Source organism: Phalacrocorax carbo, chromosome 7 (genome assembly GCF_963921805.1).
Source record: "Phalacrocorax carbo chromosome 7, bPhaCar2.1, whole genome shotgun sequence".
Lineage (NCBI taxonomy): Eukaryota > Metazoa > Chordata > Aves > Suliformes > Phalacrocoracidae > Phalacrocorax > Phalacrocorax carbo.
The window spans coordinates 22,191,111-22,212,879 of record NC_087519.1 but is presented as its reverse complement, the minus strand read 5'-3'; the positions used below and the strand labels follow the sequence as shown (position 1 = coordinate 22,212,879).

The 21,769-nt window shown below is 53.7% G+C and overlaps 4 protein-coding genes across 8 annotated transcripts; 1 reads left to right on the top strand and 3 right to left on the bottom strand.

Annotated features, from left to right (window-relative positions):
• Positions 1-7: 7 nt before the first annotated feature.
• Positions 8-3,778, top strand: MPI (mannose phosphate isomerase). 3 transcript variants are annotated; one of them, XM_064456815.1, is made up of 8 exons: positions 8-417; positions 757-884; positions 1,126-1,326; positions 1,411-1,552; positions 1,720-1,902; positions 2,028-2,201; positions 2,345-2,553; positions 2,999-3,778. In XM_064456815.1, exons 1-8 carry the CDS (start codon positions 402-404, stop codon positions 3,215-3,217), a joined length of 1,272 nt encoding a protein of 423 aa, XP_064312885.1. In that variant the 5' UTR covers positions 8-401; the 3' UTR covers positions 3,218-3,778. The 3 variants fall into 3 exon arrangements, with proteins under 3 accessions (XP_064312885.1, XP_064312884.1, XP_064312881.1); XM_064456811.1 differs by lacking the exon at positions 8-417 and having other exon boundaries at positions 561-884; XM_064456814.1 differs by lacking the exons at positions 8-417; positions 1,720-1,902 and having other exon boundaries at positions 559-884.
• A 384-nt stretch (positions 3,779-4,162) lies between these two features.
• On the bottom strand, positions 4,163-8,701 carry FAM219B (family with sequence similarity 219 member B). Of its 3 annotated transcripts, none has more exons than XM_064456818.1 (6): positions 8,343-8,701; positions 7,109-7,211; positions 6,753-6,843; positions 6,271-6,348; positions 5,942-5,990; positions 4,163-5,383 (listed from the first exon to the last, which is right to left on the bottom strand). In XM_064456818.1, the coding sequence occupies exons 1-6, from the start codon at positions 8,541-8,543 to the stop codon at positions 5,231-5,233; spliced, it is 675 nt and encodes a 224-aa protein (XP_064312888.1). In that variant the 5' UTR covers positions 8,544-8,701; the 3' UTR covers positions 4,163-5,230. The 3 variants fall into 3 exon arrangements, with proteins under 3 accessions (XP_064312888.1, XP_064312887.1, XP_064312889.1); XM_064456817.1 differs by having other exon boundaries at positions 4,163-5,386; positions 8,343-8,699; XM_064456819.1 differs by having other exon boundaries at positions 4,163-5,386; positions 8,360-8,514.
• Positions 8,702-9,227: 526 nt separating this feature from the next.
• On the bottom strand, positions 9,228-15,851 carry LOC104039781 (cytochrome c oxidase subunit 5A, mitochondrial). Its single transcript, XM_064456820.1, has 5 exons — positions 15,647-15,851; positions 13,454-13,570; positions 12,210-12,331; positions 10,668-10,790; positions 9,228-9,389 (listed from the first exon to the last, which is right to left on the bottom strand). The coding sequence occupies exons 1-4, from the start codon at positions 15,726-15,728 to the stop codon at positions 10,677-10,679; spliced, it is 435 nt and encodes a 144-aa protein (XP_064312890.1). The 5' UTR covers positions 15,729-15,851; the 3' UTR covers positions 9,228-9,389; positions 10,668-10,676.
• Positions 15,852-17,178: 1,327 nt separating this feature from the next.
• On the bottom strand, positions 17,179-20,279 carry RPP25 (ribonuclease P and MRP subunit p25). Its single transcript, XM_009504661.2, has one exon. It carries the CDS (start codon positions 20,165-20,167, stop codon positions 19,049-19,051), a length of 1,119 nt encoding a protein of 372 aa, XP_009502956.2. The 5' UTR covers positions 20,168-20,279; the 3' UTR covers positions 17,179-19,048.
• Between the last annotated feature and the right edge of the window lie 1,490 nt (positions 20,280-21,769).

Sequence of the window (21,769 nt, the reverse complement as noted above, 5' to 3'; positions counted from 1 at the left end):
GACGCCACAACGGCGGGTGCCACCTATAGCGCGCGTGGCGGGGTGGTGCTCTAGAGGGGAGCACTTATAGAGGGATCTATTGAGGAGGAATGGGCATGCTTTGCCGGGGGTGTCCCCATAGGGTCCTTAGCCTGTCCCCTATAGCACAACCCCTACAGAACATCCCCTATAGCACATCTCCTGTAGTGGCCCCTGCAGCCCTCCCCCCAGGCCCCACAGAGGTCCGTGCGGGCGGGCAGTGGTGGTGGTCGGGCCCGCGCAGCCCCTGGCTGCAGTCCCCCATGGCCGCTATAGGGTGCGAGTAGCGTGCTGCCCCGCCCCGCCCCGCCCGGCCGGGGGAGGCGGTACCGGAGCCGCCGCCGCCGGACTACCGCTCCTGGGCAGCCCTGCCGTGCCCTGCCATGGCGGACATCCGCGGTGAGCGGGGCCCGGGGCGGGGCGGGCACCCCCGTGGGGATGGGGGACCCTCGGGTGGGTGGGTCACCCCCACGGGGTTGGAGGACCCCCCCCAAGACCCCTATATGATGATTTTAAATCGCCGCCCCCCTCCCCCCCCCCCCCCCCCCCCCAAATACCTTCTCCCTTCCAAATCCCTCGCTCCCCACCTGCCCTGGCCCCTTCTGGCCCCGCACCGTGGGGTGTGGGGCTGCCCGGCTCACGGCCCCACCGCCGGGGTGCCTGGGGGATTGGGACTTCAGGGAGTTATTTCTGCCACCCGCCCCGCTCCCCCCATGATGTCTGCCTTCCTTCCCGCAGTGTTCCCCCTCTCCTGCGCCGTGCAGAACTACTCCTGGGGGAAGGTGGGCCTGGAGAGTGAGGTGGCCAAGCTGCTGGCCAGCAGCGATCCCCTGGTCCAAATCCAGCCTGACCGGCCCTATGCAGAGGTGAGTGTCTGGCCACGCGTCCATATGCTTGTCCTGGCTGTGTGTCCGTCCCAGCCGGCTGCATCTCCCCTGCCTGTAGCCCCGGGAGGGGAGGAGAGGAGAAGCCCAGCGTGACTCAGCCCCTGAGGGAGCTGCCTTGGCCGCATCGATTGCCTCAAGGGCCAAACAGCCTCGAGAAAACCCCAAGTCATCCTGTTGGACGCCCAGCTCAGGGGTCCATCCGTCTGCCTGTCTCCCACAGCTCTGGATGGGTGCACACCCCCGGGGCGATGCCATCATCCAGGATAACCGCATCCCCCAAAAGACTCTGGGCCAGTGGATCACCGACAACCCTGCCTGCCTGGGGGCGAAGGTGAAGGACACCTTCCAGGGTTGTCTGCCGTTCCTCTTCAAGGTGCTGTCGGTCAACACCGCCCTCTCCATCCAGGCACACCCCAACAAGGTAGGGAGAGCCTCGGGAGGGGCAGCCCCAGCCAGACCCCATGGCCCCAGGGAGCTCACCCAACTCCTCTGCCCCCATCTCCAGGAGCTGGCAGCAAAGCTGCACGCCCAGTTCCCGGAGCACTACCCTGATGCCAACCATAAGCCCGAAATGGCCATCGCTCTCACCCCCTTCGAGGGCTTATGTGGCTTTCGGCCAGTGGAGGAGATTGTCTCCTTCCTTCAAGGTAAGGATGGCAAGGGAGGGCGGTTGCGAGGTCGGACTCTGATGCCACCTTCCCTCCCTGCGCTGGATTTGGGGTGGGGACAGTGTCTGTGATACCACGAGGTAGGGGTGCTGGGCTACCCCGTGGTGGAGGCCGCTGGGGATGACTTGGGCTTGCCACCCTGGCAGCTGTCCCTGAGCTGCGGGCGCTGATTGGGGAGGTGGCGGCAGAGCAGCTGGAGCGCAGCTGGAGCGACGACCCCCGTGGTGTCTCAGCCGCCCTCCGTGTCTGCTTCACCCGCCTGATGAAGAGCGAGAAGAAGTTCTTTGTTGATCAGCTGAACATGCTGGTGAAGAGGATCTCCCAGGAAGGTGGGTCCTCTCTGCCTGCCGCAGCACCCCAGAGTGGTTTTGGGGGAGGGCTGTGTTTAGTGGAGTGGACGGGGCACCCCCCCCAGCTCCCTGCCCAGCATTGCACCTGGTCTCTGCCCATGCAGCGGCAGACGGGAAGGACACGTCGGGGAGTAACGGGGACCTGCTGCTGCGGCTGCACTCCCAGTACCCGGGGGACATTGGCTGCTTCACCATTTACTTCCTCAACCTGGTGAGGCTGGAGCCAGGGGAGGCCATGTTCCTGGGAGCCAACGAGCCCCATGCCTACCTGCACGGAGGTGAGCATCACGGTGGGCTTTCCTCACCCAGGACCTTGCAGGGGCTATCCCCCAAGGTAGCCAGTCTCCTGCACAAGGTTGGACCACCCCTAGGACATGCAGGAGGGTTGGGGTGGGCTGACAGCGCTGCCTCATCCCTGCAGACTGCGTGGAATGCATGGCGTGTTCGGATAACACAGTGCGCGCTGGGCTCACCCCCAAATTCATTGACGTCCTCACCTTGTGCGAGATGCTCAACTACACACCAGCACCTAGCAGCTCCAAGATCTTCCCAGCCACGCAGAGCCAGCTCGACCCCAGTGTCTACCTCTACGACCCACCTGTGCCAGACTTTGCCATCATGAGGATAGAGGTGAGTGATGGGTCTGGTTTGGGGACACGGTGGGCACACCAGCTTTCTTCTGTGTTGGCTGTGCTCTTGATAGGATGTCTTGGTGTTGGCTGGGGTTTTCTTGCCCGTAGCTAGTGCTGCAGAGGGATGCTTGGGGCTGCTGAGCCTGCTTGTGTCACCCCCAGGCAGTGCTGCAGGCTCCTCTCCCTCCCCTCTTATCCCTGCCTAGAGCTTGCTCACCTTCTGCAGCAGCTCTGGGCAGAGGGAAGACCAGGAAGAGGTCAAAGGTGCTGCTTGGGTGTCCTCAGCTAAGCTGAGGTCCCTGGGATTGGGCTGCTGCAGGCACAGGGTGGCCTGGGCACAGCAAAGGTGGCTGCAGGGTGAGAAAGGGATGACCCCACTCCAGCTCTCTGAAGAGAAGAAAATCAGCAGGACACTCCAGCCACGGTGACCCTTCCCATTGCAGATCCCCTCCTCCATCAAGCTGTACCTCGTCTCTGCCATGGACTCTGCCAGCATCTTGCTGGTGATCCAAGGGACAGCCGTGGGAACCTCCACAGCTGCAGCCTCCGAAATGACTCTGCGTCGTGGCTCCGTGCTCTTCATCTCTGCCAACGAGAGCATCTCCCTCCACCTCTCCTCGCTGGACGGGATGCTGCTCTTCCGAGCATGCTGCCTCCTTTGAGTGGGGCCTGGACACCTTCCCCCATCTCTCCACATCTGAGTAGATAGAAACTGGCCTGGGCAAAGTCATCTCACTGGGAAGTTTCCCCTCCATCTATTAAACCCCCCAAACAGCCGGCACCCTATGTATAGAGAGCAATTCCACAATTTGGACATGGTGTGGAGCAGAGCGGGCAGAGGAAGAGCATCTCCCCCTGCAGCTCGTTAGCCATGTCCCCATAGCATCATCCACTCTGGGTGCTGCTAATGCCATATGGTTACTCCTTTTATTTCCCCCCCCCCAAGTCCTCACCAAGAAGCATCAGGGAGGCCTGAGGTCTGCACCCTGGGTCTCAAGCATCTCTGTCTGGCTTCTAGGAGCTGCTGCTCCCCCCTGTGAATGTGATGCTGAGGCTTTCTGCTGCTCCTGGATGCATGGTGGGCTCCTCCTGAGCCTGGCCAACAGCAGACAGTCCTCTGAGCAACATCACCCCTTCCCCAGCTGTAAAAGGGGGCTGCCTGGGGGGGTGATGGAGCTGGAGAGCCTCCGGTGCTGTGAATAAAGTGGTGACTTTGTCCTTGGTGCAGGGCAGTGTGGTGTAGGGAGCAGGCAGAGGATGGGGAGAAACTGTGGTGTTTGCAAGTGCTTGGGGACCAGAGATGGAGGCTAGCAGCAGCTCCGACATCCCCCCGGTGCCAGCTGTGGCCTTTCCCGCATTGCCCTGCAGCATCCTCAGCCTGGGCAACACGGCAGCTCCATAGGGAAACAGGACAATGGGGTAAAGTGTGATGAGGGAAACCAGATCACTCCAAAAGCACACCAGGGTCAGGGAAGGAGCACTCCTGAGCAGGGCTGCTGGGGGGAGCAGGTTTCAACCCCCTACCACAGCACCAATTCATGCTCTGAGTAATGAGATCCAGTTTACCGAGTACTCCCTTCAACAAAGAAAATACAAAAAAACCACAGTTCAGGTCTCTAAATATCAAATATTTAAATAATGTTTCTCTATAAGAAGCTGACTGTTCTCTATGTAGTACAGCATCATTTAAGGCAGCTTTTAAGGTTCACAGCAGGTAGACTTGCCAACCACCCCAAATCCACACCCAGAGGGACCTGTGCAGAGCTGGCATGGAGGGTCTGTGCTGCCCCTTGTCTGCATCAAAGCAGCTTTGGGGAGAACTGGAACAAGCCATTAGCTCCAAACCCAGAACTGATGGACTTAGGGTCCCTCGAGAGGCAGAAAGCAGGGAGGTCCCAGGCTGAGCAGTAGTTGCTGGTGGATATATCAAATGCAGATGCTCAAACCTCAGCAGCCTGCCCCAATCTGCTCCGTTGGGTTTCTCCCTGTCTTATCTTCTCCGCCAGAGGAGCAATCTTTGGTTCAGGTCAGCCCAGGCTTTGGGAAGAGGAAACCCAGCAGAAATTAATTGCAAGCAACACGAGATAAGAAACTGAGCAGCTCTCTGCCAGCCAACCCCACCCTTGCTTGGCCTCAGCCAAGGTGACTAAAGCAAAAATAAATAGAAAAAGGGTCTCAGAGCTTCCCAACCTGGTTCTACACCACGGCAGTTCGACCCCACCATCGACCCACCACCTCTTCGTTAAGGAGGGCTGGAGAGGGCAATCCGTGTTTGGGGCCAGGTCCTAATCCTCAACGTGGTCAGTTAAAGGAGGAAAAGAGGAGCTCAAGCAAAGCAAAGGGCATTTGTTACTGCACCTCCCAATTCCTTCCCTTCATACCCATATGGAGGTGCCCAGGCTCTGCCTCTCCTCCCTCCCACCCCAGCCAAGTGACAGGTCCCATCCAGGACACGTAAACCTCACCATTGTCACCTCTCCCTGATATTGCTGAGCGTAAGGAAAAGTCCTTTGGGGTTGGTTGGCTGCTGCTGGTCATCATGAGTGGCATCACAGCATCATTCAGTCCTTGTGTCACCATCCTAGCATGGGACACGGACACCAACAGCCATCCCATGGGACAAAGAAAGTGCTGGCTTTTGAACCTGTTCTTGCACAGCCCTATCTGAGCTACATCTACTGGATCACGCAGGAGAGATTTTCTCCGAAACAACAGGGGCAAGAGGAGGCAATGGGTTTCGGAAGGATGAGATCCAGATCTTCATCATCGGGGACCTCATCAAGGTGGTACCCATCCTGCAGCAGCTGCCGGCTCAGGTCCTGGTTCACCTGCTGGGGGAGGGGAACAATGGTGGCAGAGCTGGTTAAAATTATTCTCAGTTTAGTTAAAATCTAGGTCCCAGATCTTACAAAGGACAGGGCTGCGAGCAAGAAGGGCATTGCGTCCTCCTTCCAGTGCTGGTTGAATGGGGAGAAGCAGCACAACCAGAGCAGAGAAGGCAAAAGCAAAAGACCAAAGAGCTTTTCTTGGACTGCAGCACCCTAACACATACCCCATGCACCCCAAAAACACCCCATGGGCTGCGGCACCCTTGTACAATGGAGCTCTTTAGCTGCCCTGCTGGAGGGTCTAGGGTAGGTGATGATTTAGGTGCACAGGGTGAAGCAGTGACAGCCAGCTGGGCCTTGCAAAAGGGAAATTTATGCGTGGCTTAAATGCATCAGGCAGAAGAGGCAGTAGTTTGCAAAGCAGAGCTCCACAGGACAGACTCACACATACACACTCCATAGGGTGATGCTTCATTGCAGCCCCTATGCAGACCCCAAGGGGTAACGGGTGAGGGAACCCGCGGGACCGCGCTACTGGGGTCAAACCCCTGGACTTGCCTCAGCGGAGGAGTAGCCTGAGGAACATCTGGATCCCAGCTCCCCATCACTAAGAAAAGGAGCAAACTGTCAGAGCCAGCTGGGAAGTGGCATCTTTGCTTGGGAGACAGACAAGGGAATCTCTTGGGGGGCAAAAACGGAGCTGGTAGTATAACCCCAAGGGATTTGTTAAATTTGGGACAACAGGGGTATTTTGCTGCTGAGAAGCGCCCAGTGCAATTGGGAATGCTCTATAAGCAACATGGAAAATCAGTCCCCCCCAAAAAGAGCCAGCTCTGATCCTGCAACACCCCCCACCCAAAATCCTGGGATATTCACCCAGTCCTCACCTGTCCGAATCGAGGGAGACCAAGTTTTCATCCACTGTCTGGCTGAGCGCCGTGTAGCCCTTGTTAAACTTCACTGACCTGCCAGAAAGCAGAGGAATGAGCCTGTAAGACATTTCAGTGTGAAAATGCAGCCACAGAGCTGATGGACTGAGGAGCCAGGGCAGGAATCTTGGTCCTGAATGTCCCTTCCCACCCAGGCATTGTCCAGGGCCACCACCAGCTAAGAATAAACTCCACCTAAGCTCTAGACTACCTGATTAAATCCTTAACACCAAACCATCCCCAAAGCAAGAAGGAGGGACATGGCCCCTGCTAGAGCAACTCCTAACTTTTGCAGGAAAAGTGCTATCTTTTATTATATCTGATGCTTGCTGACCACAAGAAAGCCAGCAGACGGAAGTCCCAAACTAATTTTTTAATCCTCCCAGTCTCCCACAGGAATGTGAAAAATACATCTCAGGAAAAATAAAACAGGATCAGACCTTTTAGCTGCCGGCTTCGGCTGGTGCAGCGTGGGTCCCCCCAGCAGCCCCTGCCTTCGCAGCGCTGCCTTCACCAGCTCACGCTGCCTCTCTGAAAGCCAAGCACAGGGGCAGAGCTAAAATTACCCAAGTGCACCCCAAGGGTTTGGGTTTTGTTTGGGGGGTGTGGGGTGTGGGGGTGTGGTGGAATTGGAGGTGTGTCCTAGGGAGAGCACGGGGGCATTGCAGTGCTTTCCACAGGCAGCACCTATGGGATTTTATGCGGTTTTTTATGGTCTTATCCCACCAAGGGAAGAGTTGCAGATGACTCCCCAAATCCTGGCAGAGTCCCTGGGGTGACAGCGAGCATCACTTACGCAGCTTGGTATGAATGGAGGGAGGCTTGCTCATGATGTACGGTCCCCTTTTCTCCACTGCATCTGTCACCTTGTTCAGCCTCTTGTTTTCAGCCCGAAGCAGCTAAAAAAATGGAAAGAAGCAAATTTAGTAGCATCTCTCTGTGGGGATAAAGTAAACCAGAGTCACCTCAGAGCATCTGGTCATTCTTGGAAACTCAACATCGGCAGGGAAACCTGCCACCATGTCGGCTGGGGAGAGCTGGGAGGAGACAGCTCCCCCTCCCCAGCCCTGCGCTGCAGCCAGAGGATGGAGATGAAAAGGAATACACAGATCTATTAGCAAATGAAGGGATTATTTGGTAATGGTGATGCTAAATTAAAAGCGTGTGTCGTGACCGGCAGTTTCTTTGCAAGCCTAAATCCAATAATACTCGCGAGACGACACAATGGAGGGGATTTAACTAGCAGGTTCATCAAATAAAATACAAGAATACTTTAATTTCTCCGTGGTTTTCAAGCCTTTCAAGCTTCTCCCTATGCAATAAGAAAACCACATCATTAAAATGAAAGCAGAGTCTGAGAGTCAGGGCTTTAAGGAAAAGCATTCCCTGCCTGTAAGGCATTTATCACCAAGGAGAGTCGGCACCGCTAAATGACAACAGGCAGGAAAATAGTTCTACAAATGTAATAACTAATAAAGAAAATAGAAGAATGGTCAGAAAATGAGCAGAGAGTCGGTGCAGGAGGGACGGGAATGAGAGGAAAGAGTTAACAGAGAGAACCCGGGGCGGTGATCAGGCAGCACAGCCAGGATTAGCGTCTCTCAAACCGGAACTAGCAGGGCAGAGCTTTACAGGCGGGAATAACCCCGCGCAAAGGGAGCTGGGGCCGCCCGAGCCCGCAGGATTAACCAGGCGGGCAGCGAGCTTCTGCCCGCGCCCCCCTGCACAGCCCCCGCATGTGCTCTGCCCCCGCCCTACACTGTGGCCCCACGCGTACACCCCCTCGCAGTCAAATGCGCCTGCCCTAGCCCTATATTGCTCCTCTGTGCATATGCCCCAGCCATATACTACCCCACGCACGTACCCCATACTGCCCCCAATGCACATACCCCAGCCCTATACCACCCCCATGCACCTACCCCAGCCCTACACTGCCCCATACCAGCCCCCATGCATATACCCTCTACTGCCCCACACACCCCAGCCCTGTAGCCTCCACGCATATACCCTATACAGCCCCAGGCACCCACCCCAGCCCCGCACGTACTCCCGGTCCCCGCCGCCCGCCGCCCCTGCTCGCAGCCGGAGCGGAACCAGCGCCGGCCCCGGGCCCGCCGGCGCCGCCCGTCGCCATGGCCGCCCGCCGCCCCGCCAGCCAATGGTAGCACGCGGCGGCGGCAGGGCCCAGCCAATAGGAAGGCGTGGAGGTGGCGCGCCCCTCCGCTGCGCATGCGGAGAGAGGCGGGACAGCGGGACAGCGGGACAGCGGGACAGCGGGACAGCGGGACAGCGGGACAGCGGGACAGCGGGACAGCGGGACAGCGGGACAGCGGGACAGCGGGACAGCGGGACAGCGGGACAGCGGGGACCCTCCTCCTTGCCCCAATTCATGTTTTCCTTCAAAAATCCCTTTTCTGGGGGGAAAAGAAGAAAACAAGTTATGCTTTTTCCCCACTTTTTTTTTTCCCCCCCCCTGAAAACCACCTCTTCAGAGCAACGTCTACTCTGGAACTGGTTCTCAACCACGCCAGACACCCACCTGCACAGGCACAACAGCAAGAACATGCCCATTGTGAACAGGAGGCCTCCCCCACCCCCTGCCTGCCTGCCATGGAGCCTTCTGACCTCATCCCAGGGAAATGACTCCTCCAAGAGCAGGGAGAGGTTTTGCGAGTCCTTGTTTCTCCTCCTCCCCAAAGCTGTGGGTACCAGAAGGTCACTGTGCCCTCCAGATATGTCCTTACCTTTCTTTCCCTTCCCAAAGGTGGAGCTCCGTGCTTGAGTGAGGCCACGGACACCCACTCTGCCAAACAAATAATGATTTATCAGCTCTCAGGAGAGCACGTTTACAGTTTATTTCCTCCTTTTCCCCATAAAAACTGAAAGAAGTAATCACACAAGCCACCACTACCACATCAGTCAAGCAGTTTTTCCTTTATTAGGTCCAACTTCACAAACCGTACATTGTGACTCAATAAAGGAAGAAATTATTTCCAATAAGGTAGTATTTTAACATTTGTGTCTCCAGGCGACTGTGTACAATCAGGTAGCATCAGTAAAATGCTCAAGTAATGCACCTGCAACAGAAAAGAACAGAAAAGCCATTAAAGCAGCAGCCCATTATCTCCACAAAGTTTCCATGGGGTCTCAAATGTGTTATTTTCATCACTCACTTTTACACTCCAAGCCCAATTTAACCATGCACAGCTTCCAAACACAAATACTGCTTTCCCAACATCAGGTTCCAGTGCAAGACGACAGGGAGGGACTTAAAGATCCAGAACTAAGTACTATTTGCAGTCTGAGAGCCAATAGCTCTCTTCTAAGCATAATATAAAAAAAAGCAGGAATATGACACTGGCCATCTCTTGAAGGAATGGAGTTAAGAGACAGCCTTTACATAACTTCCACGAAGATTGTTATTTAGGGCTTCATTTTAGTCTGGGATTATAGCACATGAGGCCTTGCCTATACTTCACAATAGATCCTCATTAACCAGAGAAGCGCTGCTGAGTAACACCACCCTCATACACTGCAGCTCATTCAAGAGCCTGTTATTTACAATGTAGATCTAGAAAACAACTGTAACGAAGACATTAAGTTTATAAAGTGCTTGGAAGTTCAGATCTAAAAGGACAGTAAAACAAATGCCTTTGAGACATGAGGCCACTGCAATCAGGATGAAATACTACACATACCACTCCTGAAATGATCTACTGAGGCTCATGAGTATTCTGCACAGACCAGTCAAGCTCTGGCTACGCTGCAGCTGATCTGTTTATTCTGTAAGCAAGGGACCCTCCAAATTAGTGTTCAATTGCAGAAAAATCTGCTATTTTAAGTATAGCATGAAGAAACTCCAGTGCTGTTGGGTGACTACTGTCAGTGGGGCCCATTTTCTAGCATAACCTAGTCATTAGTGTCTCCCAGTTTTCTAACTTGGCTACACTGTGACAATAAAATTGAAGTTTGCACATTTCCAGAGGAAATGTTCCTCCCATTTGCTAAAAATGCTTCTGAGGGAAAAGCTGACGAGGAGCAACAGTTGATATGCTGCAATAGCCCTTGTCTTGGCAACTGCTATCTAGAAATTTCCTGGAGGCTGGGTATGGCTGCCAACCACCCTATCCCTTCTCAAGCAATTGGGCTGTTCTTTTTTTAAGCCTTCTTTGAAAAGGGTTACTACCTTTTTTAGGTGACCTATAGTTCTAGAGGTATTTGGAGAATCATGTTACAAGCCTGAACCTGACAGCCTTTCACAAATCCATGAAGGCAAAGATGACTGTCTTTACCAGGGGAGTTCTAGGGTACAGGAGTTCCAGGCCCAGAGTCTCAGCAGTGACCACATCCCTTACCGATAAGGTTTATGCTTTGTCCAGACCCAGTTCCTCTGGAGTGGAGATTCCCAGTTCACTCAATGTTGGTCTAAGTTCCTGGATAACGTAAGGGTAGATTTCCTTGTGAGGTCCTGCCTTGTCCTAGATGAAAAGGAATGGTGTTATTTCAACACCAAGCTGTCATTAAAGTCTACTGTACACCAGCCACATTTGCAAGCAAGATGTGTATGTTCACAAAAGGGTCTGCAGCCTGATCAACCTACTGCTTGTGAGGACAGGAGAGCATAGCCCAGCATCTTCTGCATGTAGAGTAAACAAGACTTACATACAGCTGTACTGGAAAGCCCTCCTACCAATTGGCCACGGCTGCAAAATACCCCAGAATGCTGAACTCCCCCTCTGGGGGATGTGCAGATTATTCTTAACACTTGACTCCTTTCCCTCACTTAACATCAGGCTGATGCGACCCATGACACGTCTCACCACACAAAACCAAAGGCCAAGCCAAGCTTCTTGAATAAGGGATGCTTTGCAAACCAGCCCAAAGAACTTGTCACCTTCAGAAACAGAATGAAAATAATATCCAATCAGTGAAACAGGAAAAATAAAATCAGCTTTTGGGCAGACCTGGGAGATTTAACTTGCTTGGAAATCAGGGGAAAAACATCACCCCTTGAGTAATATTTAGGTAGAGCTCCAGGAAGAGCATATGCTTGTCCCAAAGTTCTGATAAACTGAATTGTCCCCTAGATGGTAGGGACAAAAGGACAGGCAAAAAAAGAGATAAGGAAAAATATACAAAGATTCTTCCATTAGTCTCACATCTCTAAAACCACTGAAAGTTTCAGTTCTACAGAATAACGCAGAAAGCTGAAATGGCAAACTGAGAAGCAATTGATTGTGGAGTAGAGCATGAAGCAAGTGGATTTAAAAGCTAGCAGCAAAGACCTCCACAACAGCCCTCCTCAGGTGTTGAAAAAAAGCACAACCAAAAACAAAACGAAAAAAAAAAAAAAAAACAACAAAAAAAACAGTCAGAAGAGCATAGCTGCTGGCTTTGAGACTGAAACAGAACACCTGCCTCCATCCCCACCCATTTTAACTCCCTGTTAAGTGAAGGCTGGACTCAGGTTTCAAGATGCTGGTTTATGTTGGTTTTCAAGCCTATGCAGTTTCCTTGAATTACTGCTCCCAGCCAGCTCAGTATTCAGTACTTGAAGTATCTCAAGCAAATGCAGCTTATTAGCTTCTTATAGTAATGCTTATTAAAACAAAAAAAAAAAGGAAAAATCCTTACAGACTTTCCCACCAGAGTCGGCATCAGGAAAGGAAAGTATGGAAGTAAGAATGTTACACCTGAAGCTGTGCTGTTGAGTACTCTTACCTCAAAACAATTATTTCAAGCCACCAAGCACATCTCATAATGAAGCTATTGATTCTGGCAGCAGGAAACAGCTGTTTCCCTTCGCACCACTAACAGTAAGCCAGGAAAAACGCTTCCACTGCTGGACTCTCAGCAATGCAAACAGCAGTTGCACCCTAGGCTGCCACTCCACTCACCTTTACAACTTCTAAGATGCGGACAGCACTGGCAAAGTCATTTAACCGCCTGCATGCCCTCAGAGCTGCATCGATGATCTTTGGTTCCGGAACAAGGTCATAACCCACGAGCGTGTTTATGCCTGCAGATATAAGGAAACACCAAAAGGAACTCGGCATCAGCTCATCACGCTATTGAAAGGAACCTGCTGAGCATTATTTTGCTCCACCTCGTGAAAGAATTATTGCCACAACATCAGTTGCCATTAGAAACTGATTACAATTCTCACTGCTATTTTGGGGACACACGCACACACACAGCACCAAGGGTTTTCTTTTGCTCTTCTCCCTCTCACTGTTGCTCACTACTGTAGATTTTAAGCAGATTTCATGAAATCTCAGTGGGCCAGTTTCACGCATGCCTGCAAAAGGAATCAGTGTCTGGACTGCGGCACATCAGTTATGGAATCAAACATCCAAATGACTTCATTCCTGTGAGTATAATGAAACTAGAACTTCAGCTGCTCTCTATTCCCTTCCTCTCCTTTCAAAGGGAAGAGCCCAACACCTAGTCATCCAGGTGATACTGGAATGATCCCTCTGGCCATTAGGCAAACACATTTATAAGCTCTACCTGGGGTTGTTTAATAGGAGCTGGCAACCCCACAGCAAAGAACAACTGAAGATGACCAGTTATGGCCAAGCCATTAAGTCAAAGTCCAAACAAAAATGTGTGTGGTTATTCACTAGGCAACAGTTGAGCTCTAATACACTTTCCTCAGACCAAGCACTTCTCTCCCTCCCATCCAGATGTTAAAATGCATATTCTGGGGTACTAAGGTTTACAAAGCCCAGACTCCCACTGTCTTGTACCCCTGTTCTCCCACATTCTGAATGCCATGGTTCCTTCCTACCCGCTTGTTGGGTTGGTGAGGTACCATCTCCTACTGCAACAAGCTTGGAGCTGAGCAAACAGCAGCACATCAACCACAGGCACATGCAAAGCAGCCAAATGACTCAGAACAGATAAAGAAAAACTCAGTGCCTAACCCTGACTGGGTATTTACAGGATTGTTCTCCTACACCAAACCCCCAGTTTTCACAATTTGCAAGAACAGTGGGTTCTTGCCTGTATTACTTCTATAAACTGAACTATTTTTGCTTTCCAACACTGAAGTAAAACCAAGTTGTTATTTCTGGTCACAAAACTATTACAAAACAGTTATATTTACAGCATGTTACTCTTCTCTTTCCATTCAACATACCTTTCCTGAGCTCCCAGGCATCAATATCTGGCTTGTTGAAATAGGTCACCCAGCGAGCATCAAATTCTTCATCTGATTCTTGTGACCCATGAGAGTAGCAGCGGGCATGCAGTACAGCTGAATGCAAAAGGAAAGGAAAAGCCTTAGCTCAAACCGAAAATAAGCGTACTTTAGTCCTGATGAAGAGTCCAAACGCCATAAAATATATATTTTGCTCATTACTCAATCCAGACCAGTCCTCAGCCTGGATAAGCACCAGATGAATATAACCTATTAAATACCTCGTTTGTTTTGTGGCGAAGTATGTATTTTCTGTTTTACCTCAGAATTCCAGTGTTCCCAGATCTTTTGGTGAGAGCAGGATTATTTTAAGAGAGGGGGAAATGCAAGACAAACAGTTCTGTATAACCAGTCCTTAAGAATTTTTTCTGTGAGCCCTCTTTCCATAAGATATAGCAATTTTCCCTCTTCCGAGAGCCAAGAAAGCCAGAGACACCTAACATACATGTACTTTGTCAACAGACACTCTGACATAGCGCAATTGTTCTGCTCCCCACATTTGACCCTTCTCAAAACCACAGCACTTGTCCATGCGGTGAGTTTAGCTACATGAATCAGTTTTTCAGTGTCATTCCTTCCAGAAATAAAACACTATATCCAATTAGTTATACTGTTATCCCCTTGGTGGATACACTGGTTTATTCTGGAGTAACTTCCCACTGTATACAACTCCCAGAATTGCTCCATAACTGATTTTGTAATCCAGGAAAAGCAGATTTCCCAACCAACAGACTGACTGCAATGGATGACTTCAACAGCAACGAGCTGCAGGTCTTTCATTCCAACACAAGTTCAGAGCCGATGAAGGCTTGTTGTCTCAGAGCAGTTTTAGGAATCTGCTCAAACTGACCTGCGCCTAATTATAAAGGCTCTCAAGAGCACAAGGGACAATGGCTATTACAGGCTATTGAAGAGTTGAAGAAGACAAAATTACTGCTGTCTCTGTGCCTATCCAAGATAGAACTGCTGGATCTCAAGCTTGCAACTGCATTAGTATTTCATAATTAATAAAGCATAAAAGCGGATTGTACTCCAACAGGCAAATAAGGTTGATACAAACTCCTTTCTTCCCTCAACATTACTCTACCACAAATTGCTTTTTGCTGGTCTGTTTTTTAATCCACAAAAGTTGGAAGAGTTTTCCAAAAGGGACTAAAACTTAGGGTACAGCCAGCTCCACCTGCATCAGAGCTGTATTGGGTCCTCCCTGCAACATCTGAACATTTTGCAAGCTGCCTTACCGGCAGAACACAGCCTGGCTGGAGACTGCTTCCTTTTCCCTACTGGTAATTTCACTCCACTAACACTTGTGGAGAGATCATACACCAGATACGACCATGTCAGTTTAAAGCTCCACTTCAGAGGAAGTCAGATACAGCTAGTCACTTTTTCTTTCTTAACCCAGCGTGAACCACTCGCACTGACCACTACTTATTACATTGCATTTTTAAAAGAAATGCGGCAATCCACTCCCTGCAGCAACCGTTTAATTCACATGTACGCTACAGGAGAGGCACGCACAGGTCTCCGAGCGTTTTAAACACGATCGCTGCCCCTTAATTAGCTGTTAATTGCGATGCAGACACTGCTTTCTCTGCGGGCCCGGTTTCTGAGCTCCCTGGTGAGCATTCGCGCCGCGCTGCCTCTGGCTGCTTTTCTTCCTATTAATTAGGTATCAGGAAAGCGAGGGGAGGGCGGGAGGGGGAACAGGCTCTGTGCCCCCCGGTCCCGGGGCTGAGCCGCCCGGCCGCAAGTCACTGCCGACCTCCGTCAATGTCACCTTCGCAGGAGGCCCGGGAAGGGCGCCCCCGGTCTCCCATTACAGCCCCCGGGAGGGGCCCGGCGCCCCGCAGGAGGCGGCGGGGCCGGTAACGGCGGGGGGCAGGTGGCCGGCGGCAGCAGGGCAGCGTCCGGGCCCGGCGGGGGCGGCGCGCACTAGGCCGCAGGCGCGGCCTGCCCTTAAGTGACGCTGGCGGGTCATCACAAGGACATGGCGCCACCGGCCGAGTTAGGCCTCGCCACCGCCGCCTACCCCCCACCCCCCACCCGCCAGGTCACCCGGGACCGAATCGAACCGGGGGGCGGAGGGTTTGGGGCTGGCGGCGGGCGGGAAGGAGGCGGGAGGCCGCTCACCTGCGGGGCCGGTGGGCCGGCGGACGGCGGCGCGAAGGCCAGAAACGGTGCAGCGGCGGAGGAGCGCGGCGGCAGCCAACATGGCGGCAGGCGGTACCGGGCAGCACCGGAGGCGCGCGCCACTCGCTCCTAGCACCGGAGGGTGCGCGCTGCAGGCGGGACGGAGAGGAAGGGAAGCGACTACGGTGGCGCCGCAGGGACACACTGCGCCGTCGCGGAACGGCAGGAAGGCTGTAAGGGGCGGGGCTTAGTGTGTCGCCCGCGGGGGGTGCTGGCCGCCATTTTATGGCCGGAACGGGGCGTGTGGTCGCTCACTGCTGGGATCTGCCGCCTCATAAAAGGCCCTTGGGGCATCATAGAGTTTATATATGTAGTGTTCTAGTGTCTGCTTTGCTGCTATTGCCTGTGTGCGGGATGGTAGCCCTGTTAACTAAGCACCTCTGGGTTCCCACACATGTCCCATCATGGATCAGTGCCCCTTCTCCAGTAACTTATAAATTACTAGCGATAGGACGAGAGGAAACGGTCTCAAGTTGTGTCAGGGGAAGTTTATATTGGATATTAGGAAATATGTCTTTACTGAAAGAGCGGTCAGGCATTGGAACAGGCTGCCCAGAGAGGTGGTGGAGTCACCATCCCTGGAGGTATTCAAAAAATGCGTAGACATGGCACTTCAGGGCATGGTTTAGGAGGCGTGGTGGTGTTGGGTTGAGGGTTGGACTTGGTGATCCTAGAGGTCTTTTCCAACCTCAGTGATTCTATGATTCTCCATCCTGGCTTCTAATCACTTTGCTACTGGCTCTACAAAGGGAAAGCTGCCAGACTTCTTACCAGTGAGCAAAGGAAAAACAGGACACAGCCTGGCTCTGGCCGCATTATCCAGCTGCTCTCCAAGGTTTTCTGTGGCTCTGCCAGCCCCGGCACCTGGCAAGGCAGCCTCTGTTGCATCCATGTCCCCAGACCTCATGGACCCTGGCTGCAGGTGCTGCCTTCAGTCTCCAACACCCATATGCCAGTGGAAAGGTAGGGCTGATGCAGCCACCAGGACCGACACTACTGGGCTCACAAAATGACCCTGAAAATTTTTCTTCACAGGCACTTGGGGCTGTGCCTCAGCAATACAGGACAGGATCATGGTGATAATTTTGCTCACTGTGTCCCCTTAGGACTCTGTGGAGCCAGATGCTGTTATGGTATTTTAAATGCTTCACATTTTGGGTTACAGTGATTTTTAAAATTTTTTAAACTATTTTCTCATGCAGGAAATCCTTGGTCCACAGCCAACAAAGCAAGGAGTACAAAATCCCCAGGCTCCTGTTGCCTCTAAGATTGGAAATTGCCTGTGTATAAAATCAATTAAAACTAATTTTGCACATTAACAAAATAATGAGAAATGACTGATCGTTTTTTCCCTCTTTCCTTCCTCGGTGCAACAGTGGGGCAGGGTCAGGGAGATGAAGGGCTGTTAATTCTCAGCTGTGGGGCCGTGACACAGATCTTTAGGTTCCAATCAGAGCATTTACAGAGGGTTTTATTAGCATGATTTTTAGTACATTTGGGGTAGAGGCCCATACTCAGTGCTCCCCTCGGGTACAGGGCAGAGAATTGAACCTGGATGGTGTCTGCACTGGAGAGAGGAGGCTGGCAAGTGTGATTGCTGGGTGGGACAGAGCCCAAAGCTTTCGCAGCCCTAAACTCACAAAAAGTAATAATAAAAAAAATAACAATTGGAAATTAATATTTGACTACACGGTGGCAAATAAGTGAAGTGAATCAATCTGTGGCAGGGCAGATAAGCGCGAGCCTCTGGCCTGGAGGAGCAGCTGCTTGCTGAGGGAGATAACAAGGTCATTGCCAAACAAAACAGCCCCCTGCTTCCTCCTCGTTCCCCTTGTCTCCTTTCATTCCCATTCCCAGCCAAGCAAGCCCTGACAAAAGAGGGGATGCTTGCTCTCCCCAGAGAGTGGAGGCAAGGTGGGGAGATAACACAGCTGCAGCTGGAGTATCCCTCCCAGATGGCTTTGGGGAAGGGTACGCTCATTAATACCGATTTAATCTGTCCCACAGTGCCCCCAGGGGCTGTCTGGGCTGAATCAAGGGGAGCCAGGTTGATCGGGGCTTGCTTGGCTCCCATCGGCCATCCCCTGCCCTCCCCACATGGCCCTGGTCTCTGCTGCACCAGATGGGGGGCTGACATGGGGGCTTTGCCAGGCTCTGCCATGCTGACGGGGACCAGGCTGCTGCCACAGCACGCAGGAAAAACTGGTCCCGATCCTGTCCCGCCATGGGACAGAGTTTGGCCAAGATCCCCTTGTCCTGGCTCAGCGGCAGTGACGCAGTCCCACCCTGCTGTGCCTTGGTCCACAGCCAAGATGATTCCCCCATTTTCCTGTAGACATATTCCAACTGTTTCTAAAGAGCTTTTGTTTATTTGTTCTCTTTCACCCCCTGAAAGAAGCAAGGATTTTTCTCTGAAGGACTTTCGCAGGGAGCCAGCCCGCAGTGAGGGCTCTGCAGCCAAGCCCATGACCCCCAAACCTCCCCATCCTACACTGGGCACTGCATCCAGCCACGATGACAACCACCTCACTCTCCCGCTGCCCCCAGCTCCCAACATCGGGACTTCGCCCCGGCTCCAGACCCTACAAACACCTCTGGGAGAGCAAAGACCTGAATATCAGATGCAGGAAGAAGAAGAAGGATTGTTTTATTTTCTCCCGCTGTCCTGCAGGCAGGCAGCGCAGCACTCGGCTCCATGGGTGCGGGGAGGGAGCGACCTGTCTGCTTGTTTGTGTGTTTTATTCGGAATGAATCACAGCGCTATGGGGTGCTGAGCCTGGCATTAATAAACCTGACAGCTCCTCACGGAGTGTAATTGCAGCAGTTTGATAATGAAAGTATTACTCCAACGGGCTTGGGGCTAAACCATCTCTCCTGATGGCTGAGATGTGGCACTGGGGAGCGACGATGTGCAGCTGCCTTCCCTGCTCCAGGCACCCCTCGGTGAAAGGCAACGGGTGCTCTGGCTCCGTGGGAGTCACTGCAGAAATGTGGCTGCTGGTGGCATTACCTCTGGGTGGCCGAACGCAGGCAGGGTCAGCAGGTCATCCCCCCCCACCGCCCCACTTCAGGCTACCAAGGGCTGGCGGGTTTAACCCTTTAACCCTCACCCCAAATCTGGGGATGTGGTAACGCCCCCAGCAGCAAGCCCCCATGCATGGGCATCACCTAGAGCAGCGGCAGCATGTCGAGGGAAGCCTGCAGCACACTGGTGACCCCAGAGCTACCACAGCACTGCCTTTATCCACAGCAAAGGGGCTGAAAAACCCCGGAGTTTCTCCAGCATACAATCTCCTGCCTATATACCCGGCGTACGGCTGGTCGGGGCGGGAGGTGGTGGGGTCAGTGGTGGTGGTCCGGCTCGCGGTCCATGGACGCCGAGCCCCTCAGGTTGTCATGTACCTGTACCTGCAACTTCTTGGTCAGCAGCTCCTCGTGGGGATGTGGCAGGGGCCGCTTCAGCCCCTTGGTGGAGGAGCTGGATGTGTCTTCTCCTGCCTCGCTGAGCTGTGTCCCCAACCCATGCTGGGGCTCTGGGGGCTGGTAGCCTGTCTGGTTGGGATCCAGGGGGTCTCGGGAGAGGAGGATGCAGATGGAGGGGACGTTCTTGTGAACAGTCAGATTCTGTGCCGGGCCACCAGGCAGTGGGTCCTGATTCTCCCAGACCTCCAGCAAGGTTTTGTAGAGCACCTTGGTGACCTGGTGAAGACCTCCCAGCTTCCGCTTCATGATCTCCACACAGGTGATGGTCTTGGTGACTGCCCTGCCGCAACCACTGAAGACAATCTGCCGGCTGCCCTTCAGCTCCATCTGGGCTATGGCGAAGTTCATCAGGTTTCTGATCTTGCTGCCCTCCTTCACTTTCATCTCCACCACATCTGGGGGCAGGTCGGGGAAGGGCAAGGGGCTGTCCTCCTCTGAGGTCCTCACCTTTCGGAAGTTCTCCATCCTGGACTGGGCAACGGGCTTGGCTCCCCCTCCTTTGGCAGCCATCCTTTGCCCCTTCCCAATGGATCCGCTCAGGCTCCTTAGCCTCCCAAGACCATGTGCAAGGCTGGCTCTGCTGCCCTCCAGCCCAGCTTGCAGGAGGGCTGGGTTTAACCCTGCATCCCCAGGACCACCAGCCCCTTCCCTTCTCCTCGCCCGGGGCTGGCTGCAGAGGAGCTGGCAGTGGGCTTGGTGGCTGTGCTGGAGGCTGTCACCTCGGTGGGATGGGGCTGCAGGATCCCCTGGGGGCCCCCAGTCACTCCCAGCAGGGACAACAGCTGACTCCGGCTCTCGGTGATGCTTGGGCTCCTCCGCTTCCACTGCAGCACTTGCTTCTGCTGCTCTTTGCTTCATTCTGGACTTCAGCAGCCCCCAGAGCTGTTCTGTGTAATTAGCAGATCCTCCCCCTCTCCTCCCCTTCCTCCTCCTCCCCTCGCTCAGCCTGACATCCCAGCACCCAGCTCCTGCCTTCATCCTGCCCAGCACAGAGAGCCAGGGAAGGCAAAGGGGAGGGCAGGGAGCCCAGGTCCTTGGCCGTGAGTGTGGAGGCAGGGAAGCAGCGGGAAGGGAAGGGAAGGGAAGGGAAGGGAAGGGAAGGGAAGGGAAGGGAAGGGAAGGGAAGGGAAGGGAAGGGAAGGGAAGGGAAGGGAAGGGAAGGGAAGGGAAGGGAAGGGAAGGGAAGGGAAGGGAAGGGAAGGGAAGGGAAGGGAAGGGAAGGGGAGGGGAGGGGAGGGGAGGGGAGGGCAGGGCAGGGGAGGGCAGGGGAGGGGAGGGGAGGGGAGGGCAGGGGAGGGGAGGGGAGGGGAGGGGAGGGAAGGGGAGGAAGGTGGAAAGCAGAGGGAGAGGCTCACTCTTGCCTTCATGATGCTCCCAGAGTCCTGCCCCCTTAAAGAGAACCTGGTCCCTTCTCTCAGCACTTTCTCAGCTCAAGGACATCAACTGCTAACTGTGAATGTCAGCAGAGTGCAGGCAGCCGGCCTGCCTGCCTTCCCTGCACCCTCTCCCTGGCAGCATTCCCAGAGGGATGAGGAGTCCCAGACACACTGTACCTGGGGATGGCACAGAGATGCAGAAGGTACTTTGGGAAAGCTGGCAGACTGAGCTCAATTCTTATTAGCCATCAGAGAAGCTACTGGGACCTGTGAGCAGGAGAAATCCTGGCAGATGGAATCATGGCTGTGCCCGGCTGCCTGCTAGCCGGTTGTGGGGCTGAAGCCACAGCAGAGCCAGCTTTCACGGGTGATTTCTCTCCCTCTTCCTGCTTTCCCATCCCTCCCTCTCTCTGCTGCTCTCACAGACCCTGTCCCTTGCTCATCTCCATGTCCCCAACACAGAGCTGCCCATCGTGGGGTCACCATCATATTTACTGACAAAACATCCAGGAGATACCTATTGCAAGCCAGAAGATCTCCCCTTTCTGCCCCCAGTCCCTTCTCTGGGCAGAGGCAATGTCCGTGCCCCAGGCTGGCTGTGCCCCTGCCTGCCCCTGTCACCTGCCTGTCCCCTGCCTGCCCCCAGCACCCTCAGCCTCCCGCCCTGCTGGCTGGGGGATCATTGCATAGTGGAAAGACATGCCGAGTATTGACTTGCAGTCAAATCTATCGGCCTCTGGAGGCCCCTGGATTGTTTTCACTTTGAGCAGGGCTTGAAAAAAATACATAAATAAATCAATCAATCAATCCAATGCCCACAGAGGTGAAGGCTGTGGCAAGGCGGGTTGTGGCTGTCCCTTCCCAGCTGGGGCAAACCCCTGCATCCCTGTGGTCCCCAAGCAGCTTTCTGCTGCCCTAAATGAGGGGTGGGTGTGGGACACCCCCTGATCTGACCATCAGACTGGGGGCTGGGGGTTCACGGGTGATGGAAGGACAGCACGGATGTCTCACCCATGTGAGATGGGATGCTCCAAGAGCAGTGCTGCCCTGCTGTGCTGGAAAAGCCAAGGGGATGGAGAGCATCTTTTCCTGATCCAGCCCTCACCCCGTGAGGCCCCTTTGGCTCAGAGGGGGAAACTGAGGCAGGGCACGGGACGCTCCCAATCTCACCCCCAGCACCAGGGGCAGATTCAGGCTTTGAGCA

Excerpts from the sequence above, each read along its gene's own strand:
- LOC104039781 (XM_064456820.1), bottom strand. The coding sequence starts at position 15,728 with ATGTTGGCTGCCGCCGCGCTCCTCCGCCGCTGCACCGTTTCTGGCCTT. Across the intron at positions 13,571-15,646 it reads CCGGCCCACCGGCCCCGCAG|CTGTACTGCATGCCCGCTGC; the intron begins GTGAGCGGCCTC and ends TTTTGCATTCAG. Across the intron at positions 10,791-12,209 it reads GCATCTTAGAAGTTGTAAAG|GACAAGGCAGGACCTCACAA; the intron begins GTGAGTGGAGTG and ends CTTTTCATCTAG.
- FAM219B (XM_064456817.1), bottom strand. The coding sequence starts at position 8,543 with ATGCGCAGCGGAGGGGCGCGCCACCTCCACGCCTTCCTATTGGCTGGG. Across the intron at positions 6,349-6,752 it reads CCGAAGCCGGCAGCTAAAAG|GTCAGTGAAGTTTAACAAGG; the intron begins GTCTGATCCTGT and ends GCTTTCTGGCAG. Across the intron at positions 5,387-5,941 it reads CAGGCTACTCCTCCGCTGAG|CAGGTGAACCAGGACCTGAG; the intron begins GCAAGTCCAGGG and ends CCCCTCCCCCAG.
- RPP25 (XM_009504661.2), bottom strand. The coding sequence starts at position 20,167 with ATGAAGGCAGGAGCTGGGTGCTGGGATGTCAGGCTGAGCGAGGGGAGG.
- MPI (XM_064456811.1), top strand. The coding sequence starts at position 732 with ATGATGTCTGCCTTCCTTCCCGCAGTGTTCCCCCTCTCCTGCGCCGTG. Across the intron at positions 1,327-1,410 it reads TCCAGGCACACCCCAACAAG|GAGCTGGCAGCAAAGCTGCA; the intron begins GTAGGGAGAGCC and ends CCCCATCTCCAG. Across the intron at positions 1,553-1,719 it reads GATTGTCTCCTTCCTTCAAG|CTGTCCCTGAGCTGCGGGCG; the intron begins GTAAGGATGGCA and ends CCACCCTGGCAG.